The 23,208-nt window shown below is 48.4% G+C and overlaps 4 protein-coding genes across 4 annotated transcripts; 2 read left to right on the forward strand and 2 right to left on the reverse strand.

The window, feature by feature from the left end:
* Positions 1–9,722: 9,722 nt before the first annotated feature.
* On the reverse strand, positions 9,723–9,965 carry PtA15_4A712 (uncharacterized protein; the record flags this gene model as incomplete). The annotated part of the gene is made up of 1 exon (XM_053168624.1): positions 9,723–9,965. One exon carries the CDS (start codon positions 9,963–9,965, stop codon positions 9,723–9,725), a length of 243 nt encoding a protein of 80 aa, XP_053019814.1.
* A 4,702-nt stretch (positions 9,966–14,667) lies between these two features.
* Positions 14,668–15,068, forward strand: PtA15_4A713 (uncharacterized protein; the record flags this gene model as incomplete). Its single annotated transcript, XM_053168625.1, has 2 exons — positions 14,668–14,705; positions 14,900–15,068. The coding sequence occupies 2 exons, from the start codon at positions 14,668–14,670 to the stop codon at positions 15,066–15,068; spliced, it is 207 nt and encodes a 68-aa protein (XP_053019815.1).
* A 354-nt stretch (positions 15,069–15,422) lies between these two features.
* Positions 15,423–17,201, reverse strand: PtA15_4A714 (uncharacterized protein; the record flags this gene model as incomplete). The annotated part of the gene is made up of 5 exons (XM_053168626.1): positions 15,423–16,172; positions 16,246–16,400; positions 16,675–16,762; positions 16,839–16,873; positions 16,934–17,201. 5 exons carry the CDS (start codon positions 17,199–17,201, stop codon positions 15,423–15,425), a joined length of 1,296 nt encoding a protein of 431 aa, XP_053019816.1.
* A 449-nt stretch (positions 17,202–17,650) lies between these two features.
* On the forward strand, positions 17,651–19,691 carry PtA15_4A715 (uncharacterized protein; the record flags this gene model as incomplete). Its single annotated transcript, XM_053168627.1, has 10 exons — positions 17,651–17,742; positions 17,801–17,998; positions 18,057–18,127; positions 18,194–18,314; positions 18,389–18,475; positions 18,575–18,679; positions 18,759–18,833; positions 18,927–19,177; positions 19,266–19,526; positions 19,591–19,691. The coding sequence occupies 10 exons, from the start codon at positions 17,651–17,653 to the stop codon at positions 19,689–19,691; spliced, it is 1,362 nt and encodes a 453-aa protein (XP_053019817.1).
* Positions 19,692–23,208: the final 3,517 nt, after the last annotated feature.

Below are 23,208 nucleotides of genomic sequence, written 5' to 3' on the forward strand. Positions count from 1 at the left end.
GGTGATCCGGGTGATGTGTGAGTCTGGGGAATCGACGATAGCGGAAATGGAAGGGGATTTTGTTTTGAGACGACGGGAGGTAGATTCCCGTTGGCGGTAGTTTATTTGTTGGGAATCTGGGAAAAGAGCCGGCGAACTGGACCGGGAACCGTGATCTTAGAGGAAAAGAATCTTGAAGAGGATCGGCGCGGGGCTGAGAGGGGAAACTCAGAAGCTCCGCGAGTATATTGGTGAACAAAGGATCAATAAACTTTAGATTCGAGTTGATGAGATGATCTGACAAGGAAAATTTTGGTTCAGACGAATTCCCATGCCGCCCCATCTTCTGAGTTCGAGCTGAACTCAGACTCCGGGAACTGTGACATGCTGCGGACAAGTCATCATACACCCGCGCGCACAAGCGCGCAACAACAGCAACAACCACGGAAGAGTAAGAAGCAAGAAACAACAGCAACAGGAGAAAAACCAACCCTCCGCATAACAAAAACCTTTCCAACGCGCGCTTTTTAGAAATGGAAGAACATAAGACAGGAAAAGAAAATGAAAAGCAACCAAGCAAACACAAAAGAAAACCAAGGCCTAATCCTGAAACGTCTTGCGGATTCCACCGCGCGCGACGCGCGCTAATTGACCTTGACGCCCATGAGCTGATGTCTTGATGGCTGAAAAGTTGAGGGATCCACTGCGCCATGGGCGCCACGAAAAAAGTCACCACACCGCACTTAGGTGTCGTGTCTCCACGACGTTCTTGTTGAACTAAATCCACGCGTAAGTCATTCGCGTGGATTGTACTCACTCAAACCTTGACAACTAAATCCACGCGTGGATTGCGCTCACTTGAGCTTGACAACCCGTGAGTGTTACCCAGCCGGGTATGACACTCGATGGCACTCTACTCAGTTGCGCACGTGCGCGCGCTTGTTCTCTTCTGCGCGTTCTGTGCTTGGAGAGGCATTATACGCGTACAGTTCTTCTGTGGTGCGTGCGGTGTCAGCCTTGGCGCTGTCTGGACTAGCCAAGGGCTGACAGGGTCATGCTTCACGCACTACCAAAAATGACCACATGCATTCCAAAAATGTAGTGCACTCCAAGAATTCTTGGAGTGCATGGTCATCCACTCCAAGAATTTTGGAGTGAAGAACCATGCACTCCAAACTTGAAATATATTGGAGTTGAGAATCATCCACTCCAAAATTTTTGGAGTGCATGGTCATCCACTCCAAGAATTTTGGAGTGGATGACCATGCACTCCAAACTTGAAATATATTGGAGTGGAGAATCATCCACTCCAAAATTTTTAGAGTGGATGACCATGCACTCCAAGGATTCTTGGAGTTCACAAAAAGTCACTACTTTTGTATTTTTGACATATGGCGTTGCAAGCCTGTCTGGGCACTCACCAAAGTTTGGCCAAAAAAAGGCCAAGGGCGCGTGGCCAACGCTAAAGCCCGCTTGGCCAATCCTCAAGCCCACCTGGCACACTCCCAACCCCCGCTTGGCATATTGCAAAGTGGGCGGGGTTTGGTACAAAGTCCCGCTGCGCATTTCAAGCGAGGGTGCCACGCACACCAAAAACTGTGCCGGCCACCAAGGAGAGAAGTTTCCCTCCTCAATGGTCAGTCTACAAACCGGTCATCATAAAGGGAAGACTCCCTTCTTGATGATTGATACAAGTATCGCCCACCGCGAAGGGAGTCTTTCCTCCCCAATGACCAGCCTACAGACCGACCATTGAGAAGGCAAAGCTCCCTTGTTGATGTCCGATGTGCGATGTCGAGAAGGGAGAACGTTTCCCCTCCTGAAGGGCACGTTTTCCTTGCCTTTTGAGGCAGAGACAAGGGCTGATGACCGGCGTGTTGCCATTGGCCCAGAGCTGGATCTTGGCCAAGCGGGACTTGGCTGTGTGCCAAGCTCTGCCCCCCGCGCAAGCTGCCCAATCAAGCCTGCTGGGCACATACCCAACCTCCGGAGGCACTTGGCCAAGCGGGAGTTGGGTATGTGCCCAGATGCGCTTGCAACACCATAACCAATATTGGAGTGCATTTTGAAACACTCCAAAAAAATGGAGTGCTTGAATTTCACTCCAAACAATTGGGAGTGCACACACAGTACTACAATAATGCACTATTTGGAGTGCAGAGCAATTCACAAGTTGAAAAAGAAAAAAATCAGAAACGTTTTGAAACAAGGGCTTGGTATAAAGTTAGGCCGTTCTGTATAGACCCAAGCCAGCCATTGGCATCTTGAAAAGTCAATCTACTAGCCAGAATGGGTGGGGGGATGGGTTTGACCCCATTTCTTGCATCCACCTGAGGTAAAACCCAGTGATCGCCTCATACAGAAAGAAGGTAAACCGGATCCCAGGCAGAGTCTTTGGGACAGGATAAGATTGGGAGATAACTATTAGAGGAATCAGATGAAATAAAAACTATGGGTCAAGTGTACGCATGTCATCCGGGCTACTATAATAAGTTAGATCCCGGCTAACTATTGTAACATTACAAAAATTGTATGTACTAATAGCGGCGCAGAGTGCCGCGTACAAGTAAAACTTCTTTCTTGGGAAAGACTTAGCTGCGGCGCGGAGCGCCGCGCACAGAATAAAAACAACAAATAATTACATACATAATAACAAGATCCCTTAGACGAGTAGGGATAATAGCTTCGGCCGCAGAATCGGCAGGAGAAAGAACAATAGTTCAAAACCTGTTCTCAAGCCAAGAGAACGGGTTGCCATACAATCTCAAGAGACTACTAAACCAAGAGTAGTCTCCATGAGAAATAGAAATACTTCGGCCGGGGAGGAGAGAAACAGAACCATACTACTCCTCCTCCCCCGGCCAATGATTAAACACAAAACCACGCTATTCCTCGAGCCGAGGAATAGCAAAAAGATCACATGACAAATAAAGATGAACGGGAGCGAAGAGACTGGTAGATTTCCCCTTCACTCCCGTCACTCTTGTCAGAAGCACACCTTCCTCCAGCCGAGAAACCGAGGAAGTATTTGCAATGAGAGCTACAACCCTACCGGTTGTAGCTCGAATATATAATTGAGGGCCTTTGGGCGAAGGAAGGCCCCTCAGATACCTTTTATAACCAGTTCGACGCCTCGCCAGTCTCGCCACTCGTCTCACCGACCAGTTCGCCAGCCTGACATCGCCTTGACTTCGGTTTTTATTGGATCGATCGTGTTTTTTTGTCGCAGACTTCCTTTTACAAGTAAGTCTGCGTTTTTTTCCTTTCTATTGGGATTTTTATCCCCTTATATCTCCTGGGAGTGTTCCATCGCGCAAATACCCCCTTGATAAGGGCCCCAGACGTCACAGGCTACAAATACCCCTGCGCATATCGTGCGCAGGCCCTGTAAGAACTGCGGAGGGCACTAAACCACCCCAGGCGCCCCTGGCCCCTCCGTTAACCCCTTTTTTGGTTTCATTAGAAGTAGTTTTTTCTGAGCTACTTCGCACTTCTGCCGCGCATTTGCTGCGCGCGCTACCGCACCGTGCTCTGTCGCCGGCGTAGCTAGAGGAGTATTCATACTCCTGGCATCACCGAGCCTGACAACGCATTTGCGAGAATTTGACCATGCGCTAGTTTTTTTGACCACAGAAATTTTTTGATTTGTCCACCGTGAGGCCATCAACAATCTTATTGATTTCTTGTTCACTTCCCTGAAGTTGAACGGAAGTCGGCCAATTCTTTTTGATTTTGTTAATCATATCCTCCCTGACCCTGAAAATCCCGTTGTTGTTGTTGTTGTAGTCGTAGCCCAGTGCTTTTGCAACACATCAAAAGCCACAGTGCCCATCGCCGCGTGGATCATATAGGCCACTCACCCAACTGCGCAGGTGGGTTGGAATGTTGTTAACATAATTTTTTTTCTAACAGAAAGGAACAATGAGCTATCTATCCATTTGAACTGTATATAAAATGAGTATGAAAAACTCACCTGATGAGCTACTGAATTTTTCCTTTTTTTCCCAGTCTCGCATTGCCTTGTCTGCATTGGAAGGAATTTTGGAAGAATGGTTGGATGGCCATTCTGATTCTGAAGATTGGCTGTTGAAGTCTTTCTGATCAGAAATCTTGAGAATATCTCCTATATGCGGTAGGTCTTCTGAATTTTTTCTTCTTCTTTTGGTTCCTCTTTCTTGAGTCGCTTGGACTGTTGCACTGGTTGTTGTCCGGATGCCTTGGCAGCTGCTTTGTGGCTGCAATCTGTGAATTCAACTGTGCTTCAACCACCCCAAAAGCTGAAGGGTCTCTTTTTGTGGATGTTGATTTCAATTTGGGCTGAGTTGGCTTATTCATTTGCAGACGGCCTTTGGGGTTTTTCTTGACAATTGGAAATTGAATGGGCACTGCTGAATGACACTACAAACATTTATTATTTTGGACTTACTTCGCGCACTGCAGAAAACTCTTCGCGCACTGTGGGGGTCGTTGTCCTGACGTCCAGCCCCCAGTGCGCGCTTCTGCCACGGCTCTTCGCGCACTGCATTTTCCCCCTAAAATTTGGCTTGCATTTCTTGAGATATTTTTTGATGAATAAATAGAATGGCTTTTTATGATCCCCCAAGTAACAAAAAATCTATACATGTAGCAGCCATTTTCCTACTAAGCCCGCCGCGCACCCCTTATATCTCATTTTATCATGACACACTATTGCCAAGAAATTTATAGCGCGGAGAATATCCACAATGAAAACATTTCTGAAATTTTGGGACTGTTTGGGTGTGTAACAAAAAAGCTATACAGTTAGCAGTAATTTTCCTACTAAGCCTGCCGCGCACCCCTTATATCTCATTTTGTAATTACAAACTATTGCTAGGAATTTCAGGGAATTAATTTGAAGCATATTTCTCTGTGCTCTCAAAATTTTGTTCCTTTGGTGTGTGTAACAAAAAAGTTATACATATACGCAAAATGATAAACGCAATACCTATTTGAGCTACAGGAAAGCTGATGAAAATTCTGAAAATTATCAGGCTGTGAAATTGCACATGCACTATCGTACTGTGAAGTTTTTCTGGCTACTGGGTCGCAGAAAGTGGCTTTGTAAATGCTTGTTGCGTTAAAATATGATTTTTTCATGTCAATTTTCTCTAGGCTCAAGGAGACCCCTAAATGACTTGATTATTTTTGTGGGGGATCATAAAAAGCCATTCTATTGATTCATCAAAAAATATCTCAAGAAATGCAAGCCAATTCTTTGGGGGGAAATGCAGTGCGCAGAGCCGTGGCAGAAGCGCGCACTGGGGGCTGGATGTCAAGACAACAACCCCCACAGTGCGCAAAGATTTTTCTGCAGTGCGAGAAGTAAGCCCGTGTTATTTTGCCCAAAAAAAAAAACGGGTTTACTTCGCGCACGGAGGGAAACTCGTTGCGCACGGGAATTTCCGTTGACTCAACGTCACGTGACGTCGGGCCCCCCTCCGTGCGCGCCACCAGCTCCCCTCAAAAAACTATCCGCACACGGGGGTGCCGTGCGGTGACAGGTGGCCGGGGTGAAGCACTCCGGCCATCCGGAGGAAACAATCATCTCAATGACCGGCACAGACCGGTCATCGAGAGACTACATCCCCCTCGATGACCGGAATAGACCGGTCATCGGGAGGTACATCCCTCTCGATGACCGGAATAGCCCGGTCATCGGGAGGTACATCCCTCTCGATGCCCGGCACAGACCGGTCATCGAGAGGACACATCCCCCTCGATGACCGGTACAGACCGGTCATTGGGAGGCTAAATCCCTCTCGATGACCGGTACACACCGGTCATTGGGAGGCCAAAATCCTCTCGATGACCGGAATAGACCGGTCATCGGGAGGCCAAAATCCTCTTGATGACCGGAATAGACCAGTCATCGGGAGGCCAAAATCCTCTCGATGACCGGAATAGACCGGTCATCGGGAGGCTACATTCCTCTTGATGACCGGCATGGACCGGTTATCGGGAGGCTACATCCCTCTTGATGACCGGCATAGACCGGTCATCGAGAGGCTACATCCCTCTCGATGACCGGAATAGACCGGTCATCAGGGGGTTACATCCCTCCCGATGACCGGAGTAGACCAGTCACCAAGAGGATACATCTCTCTCGATGACCGGCATTCTGGTCATCAAGAGAACACATCTCTCTCAATGACCGGCATTCCGGTCATCGAGAGAACTCATCCCTCTCGATGACAGGCATAGACCGGTCATCAAGAGGGATGTGTCCCCTCGATGACCGGCACAGACCGGTCATCGAGGGGGATGTGTCCTCTTGATGACCGGTCTATTCCGGTCATCCATTGGGAGGGATGTAACCTCCCAATGACCGGTCTATTCTGGTCATTGAGAGGGATGTACCTCCCGATGACCGGTCTAATCCGGTCATCGAGAGGGATGTAGTCTCTCAATGACCGGTCTGTGCCGGTCATCGAGGGGATTGTTTCCTCCGGGTGGCCGGAGTGCTTCACCCCAGCCACCTGTCACCGCACGGCACCCCCGTGTGCGGATAGTTTTTTGAGGGGAGCTGGTGGCGCGCACGGAGGGGGGCCTGACGTCACGTGACGTTGAGTCAACGGAAATTCCCGTGCGCAACGAGTTTCCCTCCGTGCGCGAAGTAAACCCAAAAAAAAATAAAAGTCAACATGAAAAAAATGAAACCAAAATTTCACTCAGGGGAACAAACTGAGCATGCTGAGCCTAAAAAGTAAAATGTCCCAAACTGAGCAAAAATTTTCAGGCAATGTTTTGGGATGGTTTTTTTTTGCGGGCCTGGCGGGCCTGGAGTGGGCTTGAGCGGGCCTTGAGCGGGCCTGAGACGGGCCTGCCCCAAAAGCACATTGGGTCAGTATCAAAGGAGTTTTGCCTTGCCCTGGGAGCTTCTGGGGCTTTTGATGGGCCCAAAATCTCAACATGGGCTTTTGGTGGTCTAGAAGTATCAGCCCGGGCCACTGAATAGCCCATGGGCCTTTGAATTCCCAGAAAGCCCACCATGAGCCCCCACATAGCTAATGGGCTCTTGGGAGACCGTGGAGATCTCCATGGGCCAACAGATACCCTCATGGGCTTTTAGTGGCCCATGAAGATCTCCATGGGCCAACAGATATCCTCATGGGCTTTTGGTGGTCGAAAAAGCTCCCCATGGGCTTTTTGTGGCCCAGAAAGGAAGCAAAAAGCCCATGGGATCCCATGATGAAAGTAGTTGGCCCATAGGGATCTTCATGGGCCACCAAGAGCCCATTAGCTATGTGGGGGCTCATGGTGGGCTTTCTGTGAATTCAAAGGCCCATGGGCTATTCAGTGGCCCAGGTTAATACTTCTAGACCACCAAAAGCCCATGTTGAGATTTTGGGCCCATCAAAAGCCCCAGAAGCTCCCAGGGCAAGGAAAAACTCCTTTAATACTGACCCAATGTGCTTTTGGGGCAGGCCCGCTCAAGCCTGCTCCAGGCCCGACAGGCCCGTGAAAATAAACCATCGCAAAACATTGTCTGACAATTTTTGCTCAGTTTGGGACATTTTATTTTTTTGGCTTAGCATGCTCAGTTTGTTCCCCTCAGTGAAATTTTGGTTTTATTTTTTTCATGTTGACATTTATTTTTTTTGGGGGCAAAATAATAAACATTTGTAGTGTGAGTGACTGCAAAAATTTGATGAAATTGCTTGAATAACCTGGCAAGCTTTTCTGGCCTTTTGCTTGCAAGGCACAAGGACAGCTTCCTCATTTCTTCCTCCAAATTGATCTTGCTCACCTCCAATATCTAGCACACATAAGAAAAAAACATAAGTTCAATGAGATCATCAATATAAGTAATGGTTCATGGTCACGACACTTACTGTTGTCTCAGGATTGTACTTCAAGTTCCACTGCGGATGGAAATCTGCTTCCAATAGGAAACGTCCTTCCTCCATAAGTTTGGCAAGTCTATGAGCACAAGGTATTCCCACCCCTGTTGTCAGTGTCTGAGAGCATGGTTTGGTTGCGTCGAGATCTTTGAGACAATCATATTGCTCCATACATTTCTTGACAGCAAACGTGGAGATGCTGCCGATGATAGGTATGAAAAGTTTTGGGACTTTGACAAGTGTCTTGATGGTGTCAGAGCCTATTGCTTCGTGGACTTAATTGATTTGATTGTTGACAGCAAGGGACAAAGATTGAAATACTGTGAGGAGATCGCCAGTGGAACTTTGGATGAACGGCTTCAGATAAGCATGTGCTGATTTGAGGCGAGATGTGTTGAGGTTTCAAATGTGAGGATGTTGACAGGCCCAGCAGCAAAAAACAGCTCTTTCGCAGGTAGGATATTCTTTTCAAGGTATCCAAGCACTGCGGGACAAGATGAGAGGGATTTCTTCAACTCTGCAAATTGCTCTTTGTATATTGTAGGTGTCTTTGAGTTGGTGACCTGAAACCAAAGAGACATAAATGTATCCCAGCAGTCTTGTTTTTTCTCCAAGTTTTTTTGATTTTGATTTCTTGTTGTCAGCTTTCACAACAACCAAATTGAAGTGTTTTTTGCAGTTGTTTGTGATGTTTTTGTTGAGGTGCCAGGTGCACAGGTTGGCTTGAGAGCCGGGGAAAGCTTTGTGCAAAGCCTTTTGTAAAGCCGCATCACAATTGGTTATAAAGACCTTGGGTACTCAATCTGGGTGCCAGATATGACGCTTCATCGTGTTCATGGCCCACAAGTAGTTTCTGTCGTCCTTGTTGACCATATAACAGAAGCCTATTGAAAACAATCGATTGGTTGCTGATTGACTGATAATGTGCAGGAGGGGGATTTGGTATTGGATTGTCTTGTAAGTGGCATCAATCAAGGCCACATGGTGATTGATTTGAGCCAAGTGGATTGAACCCAGGTGAGCAAAAAAAAGATTCAAGATTGACCCTTGATCATTGACCTTGACATTGCAGACCCAGTTTGTCTCCTTAAGGATACAGAGCAACGCCTTGACTGGGGTCCTCCCATCCAGATCGTCTCGACGGATCCTCTGCAGGGCATCTGAAATCGTTTGGTTGGTTGCTAATGTGCCGTTATCAGACGTTCTCAGTTTTAGTAAAATTTGTGCGGGCTTGAGATTTGATTTCAAAAGTTTGCGGATCTCTTCAATTTGTTCAGGAAGAAGTGCTCTGTGAGCAGTGTGCAACAACGCTCCAGGTGAAGGATCATGGTTATGTGTTGCATCACGGATTTGAAGGGTCAATTTTTTGTCCAAAATTTCTCTGCTAGTCGGGATTGAACCATAGAGTTTGAAAGGGCACTCAATCTTGCTTATGCAAGTTTCTTGTGCTGAATCGTTCACCTTGGTTCGGCAATACGTTCCAGATTGATCACAGTGAATATATAAGTTTTTTCCAGGAGCCAAGTTTGCTTTAGCCACTGCATATCCATGGTGTCTGGCCCATGTTTGACAGAAATTGAACAAGTTGTTGACGGATAAAAAGTGAGCCTCCGGAGGGGGATCAAGTGGTTCTACATACCAGAGGCAATAATTCAGAAAGTTTTGAAAACAAATGAGTCAATTCAAACATCAAATCTTACCACCGCTCAAATAATTGAAGCTGCTTGGATCAGTGATCAAAAGAGGACCTTTTCTGGGCTTTTCGGGATTGGATTCAGTAGTCAAACAAGGATCTTTGCTGGGACTTTTGGGTTTGGATGCAAAATATGCAGGGGTAACAAAGTTGGAAATGAGTGGTGAGGGTGGTGGGTGTGAAGGATCTCAAGGATTTTCTGCTGGAACGTTCCGGGTTGGGGTAACAAGATCCTGATGCAATTGTGCAGGGGCCAATCCTGTTGGTAGCGGTGCCTGAGGGGCGGTCTGAGGGTTTGTTGGAGTTGGTTTTTGGGTCTGAGGGGCCATTACGTTCTGTTGTGATGTCTGAAAGAATGCAAACATTTGTTGCATTTGATTCCACATCTTGGGTGTGAAGGTCACACCATTTGTCTGCTGATGATTTGACATGGCGTGTTCTGGGGAAGGTCGTAGGTTTGGAAGGTTGTGTGGTTGGTTTTTGGATGGTTTGCGCGGTGGTGAGTGTGGAAGGGGGACTTGAGTGTTGGGGAGCACAATGCGGATTGGAGTGTGTGAGGGGTGTACTCCAAATTATTAGTAGTGCACCTTATGCACTCCAATCTTCATATGACCGGGGGTCCAAAAGAAGGAGTGCATGGTCATGCACTCCAAGAATTTTGGAGTACATGATTCTCCACTCCAAGATATTTCTATTTGGGAGTGGAATTTTATGTACTCCAAATTAATTGGAGTGCATGACCATGCACTCCAAGATCCTTGGAGTGCACTTTGTGTACTACTTTTTGGAGTGCACATGGTCATTTTTGGTAGTGCTTGAAGCATGACCCTAAGCAAACCATGCCTATGCAAGCGCAGTAGGACATGATATTGCTGGATGATTGACTCAACAAAGGGACAAACTCTCCGCATTCAAACAGTCCACTTTATACTTGCCATTACTTGCCCAGACAAAACACCCGTTCGCCAGCAAGCCTTGCCATCTCCAATGCTAAGCCTTGTTAACTTTGCTATAGCACATACAGGCAGCCTCACACTGCTTGCAAATACCAACGCCATGGTATCCAGAAACCCAGAAACCATTGAAAAGTGTTTTCTTGGAGAGGTTTTTTGAGACCAAACTTTGATGAATTCAACTTGGTTGAGCCCAAGCTGGTGTTGCTGTGCACAGCAGCAGGTGAGGAGAAGTCTTTTGAGCCATTGAACACGACAGACCGAAACCATGAAGTGGCTGTTGCACTAGGTGTTTAGTTGTAGTCAAAGTGGGACTATTGGGCAAGTGGTAATGATGCACTCAGGGCTGTCTTGAAAGAGGCTTCTTCTTGTAGTAAAATCAGTGAAACCCACAATGAACACATTGAAAAACCGCCGACCAGCTAGGCCCTAACATTGTCATTACTAACCTGAGACGGGCCAAGAAATCACCTTGATATTGTTGTTAAGGTGCACAACAAGAAAGGTGTGTTACGCCTGGGGAACAAGACCCAAATGGGCCTTCATGGAGTTGCCACCTTGATCAGTCCTGGCCAATTTACCTCCTCTTGGCGGCTGTTACAAAACCGCTTGTAGAGAGCAAGGACACAGCTATGGCTAGCAAATACTGGTACCTGCTGATTCGACTTCACATTAGTAATAGTGTTGAGGACTCCAAACCCCATTTAACATGTGGCCGCGGCAAAGGCGAGGAGTCGCAAATTAATTGATTATCAAGAAAAAATCAATTTAACCAAAGCCATTAGTCGGCCCAAGCTAACATGTCCCGGCAGGAAAAACATTGCATTTTAGATTTTCACGTGCATATAGAATTGCCGGGGCATAATTTTCATGGTGTCAAGGGACGCTCACGGGTTAATACAACCTAACAAAACACCATAATCTCAACCCTTGCGACTACCGTTAGTATCATCGAATCCAGAGGGCCAAGAGGTTCAGGAGGCTCAAGTGCTCCTTTATAGGTATTAATGTCCATGATAACAGACAGTTGGGATACTCCCTCCAGTGTTTATGATTTCAATAGCAGGCAGACAAAGCAAGGAGTCAATGATGGATTGATTATCAAGAGGAAATCAATTTGATCAAGCCCATTGGTAGGCCCAAACGCAGCAACCATTATCATGAGCAGTATCTAAAAATTCTGGGCTCACTCTGAAATAAACAGCTTGTAGTTTATGCTATTATCATTTATTCTATCACAACATAATCTGGAGCATTGCATTACAAGAGGATTCAGGCAAACAAAAGCCACTGCTAGGGGGACCGTGATGGATAATTATGTCTAATGAGATTTCAAGACTGCATTAACGCCATCAGGTGTTAAAGATCGTCGGCTTTGACCCTGCTGGCTGTCACCTGAGATGATATGTCAATAAACGTACCCGGTTTTTCCGCGTTTGTACCCGGTTTTTGCGTACCCCCTTTTCCACATACGTACCCCGTTTTTTTCTACTCATTTCTACGCGATGAAAATAGGCTTGAAATTTATCCAAAATCCTGAAAAAAATTATCATGCATCTGAAATGCCAAAAAAGCAACTTTAAATGATTTAATTAATTTTTTGCATACCCCCTTTTCCCAAGTGTGTCCTAAGGGAATATCTTTTTTGTTACATGTACCAGGGTTCCAAAAGATTAAGTGAACACTTAAACATGCATGTGAAGCTTTCTTTGAAATTTTTGAGAGAAAAAAACAAGTATGTGGCGGGTACGTGGTGTGCTTAGTAGGAAAATGACTGCTACCTGTATACCTTTTTTTTTACACATTTAAAGAGTCTAAAAATTTCAGAAATGCTTCTATGGTGTATATTCTGTGCGCCATTGAATTTATAGCAATGGGGTAAAGTCCAAACACAAGATATAGGGGGGGCGGGCAGCTCAATAGGAACAATCTGGCTAATTGAATATTGTTTTTGATAAATTTCACAGAAGTCCAAGGACTGAAGGGGTTATATAATGATGCATATTCTCTGAGCTCTGAAACTTTTGGAAATATTTCTACCTCAGAACATGAAATATAAGGGGTGTGTGGTAGTCATATTGCCTTACTGCGCACCCCTTATATCTGATGTTCTGAGGTACTAATATTGCCAAAAGTTTCAGAGCGCAGAGAATATGCATCATTATATACCCCCTGCAGTCCTTAGAATTCTGGGAAATTTATCCAAAAAAATATTCAATTAGCCAGATTTTTCCTATTGAGGCTGCCCGCCCCCCCTATATATCATGTTTGGACTTGACCACATTGATATAAATTCAATGGCGCACATGATATACACCAAAGAAACATTTCTGAAATTTTTGGACTCTTTAAATGTGTAACAAAAAAGTTATACAGGTAGCAGTCATTTTCCTACTAAGTACACCACGTACCTGCCACGTACCTATTTTTTTCTCTCAAAAATTTCAAAGGAAGCTTTAAAGGCATGTTTAAGTGTTCCCTGGCGCAGATGCGAGCAATTGCGCTAACGCTACACACAGAGGGCGCGAAAGAGCGCAGCGTAGCGCAGCTTAGCGACTGTAGCGGCGCGCTGTTAGCGCCGCTAAAAATTAGCGCAGCGTAGCGGCGCTAACAGCGCGCTAACGCTATTCAAAATTGGCAGGCGCTTTTTGTCGCTACGCTAACACGTAGTGCTGAAATAGCGTAGCGGCCCACCGTTGGTACATGTAACAAAAAAATATATTCCCTTGGTACACACTTGGGAAAAGGGGGTACACAAAAAATTAATTAACGGACTTACTTTGCGCACTGCAAAAAACTCTTTGCGCACTGCCCAGTGCGCGCAGTCCCAAACACTTTGCGCAATGCGGGTGAAATACACAAATTTTTCAAGATTCTTTTTGAACAATCAATAGAACACCTCTTAATTTGTCTCTCTGAATTTTTTGGGAGTTTGTTGAAGCATTCTTCCATGTTAAAAAAATCATAAAAAACCAGAACAAAGTTAGGATGTAGGGGCCTAAAAATCAAGGTTCCCATAGCCCAAAAATTCCAAATCATTGATTGAGTAATGAAATGTATAAGAAAAGCTACTTTGATACTTTTGAGCCACTTTGTGCAAAAATAAGGGTTATATGCAAAATGAGGAAATTTCACCACATGATAGCAAATTGCATCTAAAATATCCTCATTTTTCAGACCCTTATCCTTGCACAAATTAGCTAAAAAATTTCAAAAGAGCTTTTCTCATATCTTTAATTACTCAATAAAAATTTTGGAATTTTTGGGCAATGGGAACCTTGTTTTTAAGGCCCCCACATCCTACATTTGTTCTAGTTTTTCATGTTTTTTTTAACATGGAAGAATGCTTTAAAAAACTCCCAAAAGATTCAGAGAGGCCAATTAAAAGGTGTTCTATTGATTGGTCAAAAAAAAAAACTTGAAAAAGTTGTGTATTTCACCCGCAGTGCGCAAAGTGTTTGAAACTGCGCGCACTGTGCAGTGCGCGAAGAGTTTTTGGCAGTGCACAAAGTAAGTCCGTTAATTAAATCATTTAAGGTTGCTTTTTTGGAATTTTGAATGCATGATAATTCTTTTCAGGATTTCAGATGAATTTTAAGCCTATTTGCGTTGCGTAGAAATGAGTAGAAAAAAACCGGGTACGTACGCGGAAAAGGGGGTGCGCAAAAACCGGGTACAGACGCGGAAAAACCGGGTACGTTTATTAACCCCCTAAAAAAATACGAAAAAAAAGTGAGGCGCCTCCCCGGGGATTTTCAAAAACAGAGTTTGAGGGGCAGAAGTACCCCATGCTACCCCATGACTTCGCCGTGCCAATGGCTGGCACAGGCTGGTCCCGGAGCGGAATACATGCACACTCCCCCGATGACCGGCCAGCACACAGGGGGAGTGCAAATCACCGGTCATCAAGAGGTGTGTTTACTCCTCTCGATGACTGGAACGGTCCCGGTCATCGAGAGAAGGAAACACACCTCTCTATGACCGGGACCGTTCCAGGCATCAAGAGGAGTAAACACACCTCTCGATGACCGGAACGGTCCCGCTCATCAGAGCAAACACACCTCTCAATGACCGGAACGGTCCCGGTCATCAAGAAGAGTACTTGATGCCTGGAACAGTCCTCCTGCGGGACGCGCGTCCCCCCTCCAATAGCGGGACTTCGTGAAGTTAGAGGAGAGGGATGCTCAAGCCCGCGGAACTCGATTTTCCCCCGCCGAAGTAAGTCGATCAATTGCCTACCCATTCAGCAACCACGTTACCACCGAACCACAGTTGGCACGTGTTCCTGGTTACTGGGGGTAGCAGCGGCCAGTGACTTATTTGAAGTGCGACCTCCCGTCTGAGAGTCTCTGTGTGACAGAGACCCAGCGGGGCCCTCGCGAAGAGGCGTTGTCGACTCGTGATGCCTCCAGCCCTCTCCAGCCCTCAGAAATACCTGGCGATCTGCGCGTCGATCACCACAGAGCCAACCCAGCAGTGATCGGGCTGCAGACACAGACCACCGGTCACATGTCTACCTTGACAAGCGGCCGGAAAGGACAGAAAAATGACGACCAATTTGATTCCGGTCGCCGAGCATAACACTATTCACAAAGAAAGTTCAAAATGTATGGGAGAAGCTGGAGACTATGGACATTGCTAGCTGTTTTCTAAGTTGAACGAGTGGATGAGAACAAGCCAGGTAACATGATTAGGGGTCAGGCGAGATAGTATCTCTGAGAGGACTATACAGCTCGAAATCGGCGTAGCCGCAAATGAAAGTATTTGGCAAGAACAAAGCAAGGGATAAAATGGTGCATGGAGGGAAGAAAAGAACGGGAATATTTGATTGATCGGTCCAAGAGCTATCCTGGACTGTGTGAATTCGAGTCGAGAGGATGATCCTACCCAATTGCGAGAGACTGCGGCTGCTGCTGGAGTTTTTCGATCGCGTATTTAATTTTGATGGTTTCGTGAAAACCATAGCGCGTCAGCCTGGTGGCCATAATATTTCACCCAATTGGCTTGACCGTTTGGGTGGCCATTTAGATCAAGAAGGTTCATGCTTTGCTGAATATCTGCAGGTAGAGGGCTGGATTGGGGCGGTACAACCCGGTAGTTGTTCTGCGAATTTTGGTAACCTTGGTCATTCGCGTATGAATGTTCGGGGTACGATTCCTGAAAACCGCCGCTCGTGGGATTGCCCCAGTTTCTGATTGAGCTGTAGTCAGGGGATGAGGTACCATAGCTTGGAGTGTTATAGCTGTTTTGACCGTAGGCATCATAAAGTGGGGCATAGCCTGGACTGTCATGAGTACTTTCACCGTAGGTAAGAGCTGGGTAATTAGAGACTGGAGTGTCATGAGTGCCTGCACCGTAGTCGTTGTATCCGGGGCTTCCACCTTGCGGAACTTGGCCACCGCGATTAGAGCCCCTACCTTTCGCACCTCGTTGGCGGCGATTCGGGTCTCGACCTTGCGCAACTTGCTCGGCGGGACTGGCGTTTTCACTGGGCGCAATACCATCGTAGAGCACCATTTCCAACCCTTGGGCCTCCTCTGCAGAAAGCTCGCGTTCTCCTTCGCGTGCGGGAGAGCCCTGATTCGAAGGAGGTAAGGAAGCTGCTGGATGTTCGACCTCTTCTCGATATTGTGTTACTTCTAGAACTTGCTTGTCTTTGCTTTTCGATTTATTTTTCGAGCCGAACTATAACCAAGGTCACCAACGAGTGTCAGTGGTCGGCGTCCTAGCGTGGCCTAGACTTCATAGAAGAACTCACGCCTATCATTTTCGACCATCCGGACTTCTTCTTCGTCGGGTTTGGTAGGATTTCTGCGTCATACTCTCTGCTCTGCGCAATCGCGTCGGTTAACGAGTCGCGGGGCGCTTTGGATCTCGTGAGCGTGTTCATCGGGGCCGCAGACGATTGATGAACTACCTGCCCGAGCTTACGAAGGAAACATAACGATCAGCTTAAGTTTCGGGACAAAGCGATTGGTGAGGTATATAGACAAATGTGAAGATGGATGAGGGCTAACCAGGAGGACTATAACGACAGCGAGGCGCATGGACAACATTTTTCACGAAGCGAATGATGGAAAGAGAGGGAACTGCTGGATGGCCAAGCGCGATTGTTGATGGGGGATGAGGACCACTGGGCCAGCACTGGATCCCCTTTTATGCCCCGAACCGATGGGCCTCGGCTCACAAGCGAGGCTCAAGGCAAGAAGACTGTCGAACGAATCCTGGGGCGTGTCTGGTTTGGCAGCGTCATGGCGGCCCGCGGGGCATCGATACTGGTTAGTGTTCCGTCGAGGATTTGTACAAACAGTTAGCTTGTAACCTGGACTTCCATGTGATAACGAAACGCACCCGTGGTCCCGGGGTGGTTTCTAATCCAGATGGAGCTGTAAAAGAACGAAGGCGGGTGCAGTCAGTTTGCCGTGGTCGATGGACCACCTACCCACTAGTCTTCTTCCCCTGTCCCGCGGGTCTTTGATACTGTTTCTTATCCGGCTGATGGTTGATCCATTCTTCAGCTTCCATATGACCGCGAAACATTTCGGATCCAGATTGGGCTGTAAATGGAGCAAGCCGGGTGCAGCCAGGTCGCCGCGTGGCGTGGACTGGACGGTTAGCCGAGACAGGGGCCTCGCGACGCGTCGGACCTGCCCCGTAGCCGCTAGATAGAAGCCTCAGGCTGGCAAGGGGGAAAAGGCAGCCCTTGTCCGTCATCAAACGCGCTTGTGTTTCAGGCTAGAGTATGGGGACGAAACAGCGGACTATTATTAGTCATGCTGAGCGCAAGCCAGAGGATTCCCGAGCTTGCCGTGCTCGCGAAGCTTCCGAGCCGGACGCCGCTGACCCGGAAGTGGGCTGATTGCGTGAGGGGAGTGTTGGAGGTAACCTAGTCGAACATTAGTTGATCATTAGTTACGCATGTACATTTCGCTGTGGTCTACCTCGCCAGGCGTCTTTCCTCGCCGAGAGTGGACCGGATGCCGGGCGCGACCGAGCTGATCCAGCGGCGCATCTGTCGTCGCCAGATCCGCATCCGCGTGCGCGTGTTGCCCGGGCAGCGAGGCTTGGGCAGTGGGGCGCTCGGAAGCACTTGAGTTTTTGCTGGGTGTAAGTTGGGCGCGAGAGTGAGACCAAGACATGCCGGGAACCACGACGAAGCATCCATGGGCGACTTCACACACACCGACTTCCCCCTGATCGCAATCGCAGACATCGAGGGCCTGGTGGCTGGCCTCAAGCACACGCCGTCGTGGAGGTACGCACCCTCCTCATTCCTGGCCCGCCGAGGAGACGGCTGAGCGCGTGTCGAGCAGGGACGACGCGGAGCCATCGGCGGTCGCCGCATGGATCCTGCGCGGCTGGACGTTCCTCGTCGGCCATCCCGAGCAGCTCGACCAGCACCTGGCCGACCCGGACGCCCCCGCCAGCCACGCCACCCGCCTCGCAACCGTCTGGGCCCGGCTCACCAGGGACCTTGCCGCGGCGGCCGACCGCTTCCAAGCCCCTCTTCGGTCCGCCCATCCTCGATCACCGAATGAGGCACACATGCTGACGATGCTTTGAGCGCAGTCCTGCCATCCCCCTCATCATCAAGATCCTATGGCTCACGTCGGCCGCCGCAAGGCTCGATCACCCGAACTGTCAGTCCAGCCTACACACACACCCACAGAGCCGGGCTGACGGGCTTTCTGTGCGCCGTTCCCCAGTCAGGGCGTTCAACCTATGCAGCGTCCAGGCCCTATCGAACCTGAACACCTCAAACCCGGCCTCGATTGCGCACACGTGGCCGCTACTCGTCCACTGCGAGCCCCGCGAATCGATCCTCCTGTGCGCCTATCACTTTTTTCCGGACACCACTCATTACTCATCTCTAGGCGCACACACACCGGCTGCGTTGCTAGGAGACTTCTGTACACCACCAACAACAGACTGTGTCTGGTCATCGGCGTCCTCATACTCAACTGCGTCCACCAAGACCCAGGCCGGATGTGAGTTGATTTCCGCGCTTTTTTTTTTTTGACACTCGTCCCATCTGTCTCAAAAAAAAAAAACTTCCCCCCCCTTTGTTTCGATTGAAAAAATTGGAGTGAGTCGCTTATGGGCTCGTGCGTGGGCAAGCAAGCGATGACGATGCTGCTCGAACGGATGGACGGCCTGCTGGACGACGAGACGGCGGAGGTGTTTGACGTGATGTACGCCGGCTGCCCTCGCTCCCCGACGTGCAGTCCTTCGTCTGATGCCGCCCGTTTCCCTTTCCGGCGCGCCGAAAAGCGTGACCCTTGTGCGCGAAATCGTCCGAGTTGACCCGGGGACGCATGTGTCGAAGCTGTATGAATCGCAAGCCACGTGAGCACGCCCTTGCCGAGCCCGCACGGCGCACGACCGCTGACGATAGCCGCCCGATGCACGTCTGTGTCTCCCGGACGGCACGCGGGGAAGGCCGTCGCAAGTGCTGTCGCCGGCCCAGCTCGCGGTCCTGAAGGTCCTCGAAACCTCGCCCGTCCTTCCCCCCTCCTCGTTCCTCATCGCACAGTTCCATCGGCTCGCTGCCCGCCTCGACCAGGCGTGGCAGGGCTTCGTCTTGGTCTGCGAGACCCTGGTCGCCTGGATCACTCACGCTGTCGCCGCGCCTGCCGCCGAAGACTCTGTCTCTGACACCGAGGTCGAGGCGCTCGTCCAAGTATCCATCCGTGCGCCGTCTTCTCTCTTGAGGGCTTTCCATCAGTCCTGAGGAAACCCGAATTGGAATGTGGAGTTCTGAGTCCTTATTCAAGACAGGTATCCTGAAAGAGCTATCCGAGCAACGGGCCCACCTACGCCGCTCCACTGGAACTCCTGACGACCAAGGAAGCGCCGACAAGAGACGCTCGATGAACCAGCTGATGATCGGCGTAATCAAGCTGCTGACGAACCTGATCGAGCTCAAAACCAGCGTCACTGCGGCCTCCAACGGGGCCGTGAAGATCCAAGACGCGGTGCGGACGCTCGACGGCTTCCCGCTCATCCTCAACGCCACCCAATTCGACGTCGACTTCCCCTGTGCGTCCTGCTCCTCCCCCTCCTCCGCTTCCCCGCATAGGCGCTCACATGGATTGACGCACAGATCTCAGAGAACACGCGATCGTCTTGCTCAAGTATCTGCTCAAAGACAACCCGACTAACCAGCTGATCATCCAGAACTTGCAGCCGCTTCCTCCCCCATAAATCCGTCCACACATAATCGAGATCCTTCAGACAGCACTGCATGCAGGGCTTCTTGAATGCACACGGGAGAAAGGGGGCCCTTCACCCCCGGCTGTCATCGCGCCCTTTGCACCCTTTCTGTTGTGTTTCCCAAATGTTCAGCCCAGAGGTCCTCTAGCCCCTGATTTGCACGGACTTCGGCCCACGCCTTGGCCCCTTGTAACGCTTGCCCGCTCGGTCAGCGGGTCCCTGTAGAGGAAGCTGCCACCCTCTCTGGCTGTGCAACTAGTCTTTGCCAACGAGAATGCCCTTGCGAGCTCGCAGGAAGCCTTCCTGGCTGTCAAGACTGTCCAGGCTTGCCGCCTGAGATCACGCCCTTCCGGCCAGCAACAGGTTGCACAACGTTCCCAAAGGAGGGATGCCTGCCCGTCGGCTGGGGGATATTTCTGCCAGCTGCACCGCTGGTCAGATTGGCTCAACACAGCCCCAAATGCATGGGGAGTTCAACTCCTGGATACGTTCTAGCACCTCTGTATTGCTCATATACCTATTCACGATATTTCTGCAGAAGCCATTTAGCACCAAGGCTTTCTCTGCACAATGCCAAGAAATCTCCCCTGTTGCAAAGTCGGCCAGGCCGGCTATAAGCACTCACTTCCCTGGAGCCGAAATCCATTGCTTCAGTGCAGGGGGAGGGCACTATCCTGCAGGGACCCTCCTCAGGAGCAACTTGTGTGCTAAGCTGGCCACACAGCCTGAGCAAATCAGGGAAATAGATTTTTTTTTCATTTCTTGTTAGTGACACCATATGTGTGAGCCTGTGTCTCTAAAGCAACAACAGGACACAAGAAATTAGAAGAGGAACTTCCGGTGGGATTTCCAAGGATAATCAGATACAAGGACAGAAGAAATGGGATAAAAAGAGAAGAGAAACAGAGCTGTTCCGTGACTCGAAGTCAGTTGATCTGAGGATCCTGGAAATCCGCAGCCTGGAGAAGCTGGATGCAAGCTGTGCTAAACCCATGAGTGCAGCAGCCTCTGCAAACACCAAGGAGACTGGGAGGAGGACGCTGGACCTGATCAGCTCTGGTTTTTGGACTAGAGGGCGTGTTTGAAGTATGTTGATAGGGTTGAAGAAGAAGAGCAAAGGGGGGGAAACAGTCCAGGGATACAGAGTTGCACTCTGAAATAAACTAGGCTTAGTGAAGGAGGGCAATAACTGTCAATATCCTTGGTGTGTGACAGGAGGTGTCCTGAGAGTATAGTCTGGTTGGTGATTCTGGGTGGTCTGACTCCTGAGTGTGTGTTTCTGGGTGTCTGAAGTCTGTGTATCCTTCAGCTGCATGGTAGATCCTTAATTGCAAATTTTTTCACAGTTTCCTTACATATTGTCCTATGTACATGTGGTTGGGGTTCTCTGTTGCACCTATACACCAGGAAAAAAACAAAAGTCCCTTGGAGACAAGTGACATTTGACAGCATTGGTTGTAGCTCCAAAGTGGCTCTGATCCTGTGCCACCTGTATCCTTGGTGCTCAGTGTGTTTTAGTGGTTTATGTACATACATATCCTCATGGCTCAGTGCTCACTGGCCCAGCTCAAGGATCCCCAGTGCCACCCAGCATTTTTCATTCTGGCACGGGTCTGCACTAACAGTGAGCCACTGAGCTATGAGCCTATGACTGTTGGGTGCAAGTTCAACAAGCCTGCTTCTTGCTGTGTAGATGTACATACAGCAAAGGCCAGAAGTTTGTGCTGTTACACACATAAATACTTCCCCTGATCCGCAAAACAGGATAGAGATGGCAAATGGCACCCGGGTACCTGTTGCGGGTACGGGTACCCCCTCGATTTTCACCCATTTTGAGACACCCATACTCGCACCCGGCACCCGCAAGGGGGGGTACCCGGGTGCTGAGGGGGAGGTACCCAGGTGTGGAAGGCAGGTACCCGGGGTACCCCCCAATGTAAGGGGCGTTGATAAATGCGCACGCCCATGCCCACGCCCTTCGAAAAGGGCGTGTGGGGCCGCACGCCCGCCGATGGTCGCACGCCGTATATTTGCTGAGTGCGTGCGAGTCGAAGGGTGTGCACGTCCCTAGACGTCCCTGTATGGGCGTGCGTGGGCATGTACGCGCGTGCAGATAACCTCTTGGCGAGGAGGCATACACATCCCTGCTCGCCGAGATTATGCTTCTTATCTGCAACATCTGGAGACACCAAGTGTTGAAAATCAACTTGATATTTCTTCCAGGCTATTACGTTGTGATATCTCCGTGTACTTGCTGTCGCCGATTGTTGTTCCTGGTCAAGATTTGTTTTTGCACCGGTTCTTTCTTTTAGGTATTTCTTTTCATTATCATTAAATAGTTATAGCTTAACAAGATCTAACCGTTGTGGTTCTATTTTTCAAGTGTATTACTTTTATTGAATTCTTTTGTTAAATAACTGTTACAATAAAGTAATTCGTCTACCATTTTTACATGGTAGCAAGAGTCATTACTTGACAGTTAAAAGATTTCAAAATAAGAACACACTTCTAGATTAATACAAACAAGATGGCAGACCTTCCGGTAATGAACCCAGTCGATGCATCCTCCTCAAGTGACAATGATCATTGAAGCAATAAGATTTGTATCACCAAGCTCCGTTGCAATAATTGGCCGGAGTGGAAGAAGTCTTTCACTCATCTGGTCACTGGACGTGGTGATGAAGAGGTATTTGATCCGATCTGGTGCAAAGCACACAAGAAGGAGAAAATTTTTTGCAAAAAGACTTCAAACGCTTATACTCTCCTCGAGCTGTGTGTCTCTGCCGAGTTATACCCCGTTGTACAAGCTGTCAATACTTTTTCCAAAGCTATGGAAGATTTAGCTTCTGCATGTGGTGAACAATCGTTGATAAAACTTGGCAACAAAATCTATGCTCTTGTTCATCTTGACTACGTCCCCGGAGCATCAATTGCTGATCATATCAGCAAGTTTCAAATGAAATACACCTCTTTAAAATCCGCACAACTCTCATGCAGAAACGCAAATTGATACCGCTATGGCTGGAATATTTTTCCTGAAAAGTTTTTGTTTCAACAACAATTTGACCTCTCTCATTCAAAATCTTTTTGATTTAAAGCCATTTACTTTTGAATTGCTAGCCACTCAAATGGGCGTTGAACATAGTCGCACAGAGCATACGGGTAGTGCTTCAATTAACGCTTTGTCATCCAAGCTGTTTATTTGGCCCAACAAAGAAAAGTTCAAGGCAATCAACAAAAAATTCCGAAATGTTGTACCAACAAAGAATCGAACTAGTTCGTCTAATGTTCCGAATTCTCAAATCAAGTTGAATGATCAGGAGCTCGATCAATTAATTCAGTCTTTGTCAAAGCTTCGTACTCAAAGATTCAATTCTATCAAAGAATCAGATGATGAAGATGTTGCCAAGGCTATTTCGGACATTTCAACTGGCGAGGCTGAAGATACTGGGTTTTTTGTTGAAGACAAAAACACATTTCAAGTGGGGCCCATTGACAGTGAGAAGAT

This window comes from Puccinia triticina, chromosome 4A (assembly GCF_026914185.1).
Source record: "Puccinia triticina chromosome 4A, complete sequence".
Lineage (NCBI taxonomy): Eukaryota > Fungi > Basidiomycota > Pucciniomycetes > Pucciniales > Pucciniaceae > Puccinia > Puccinia triticina.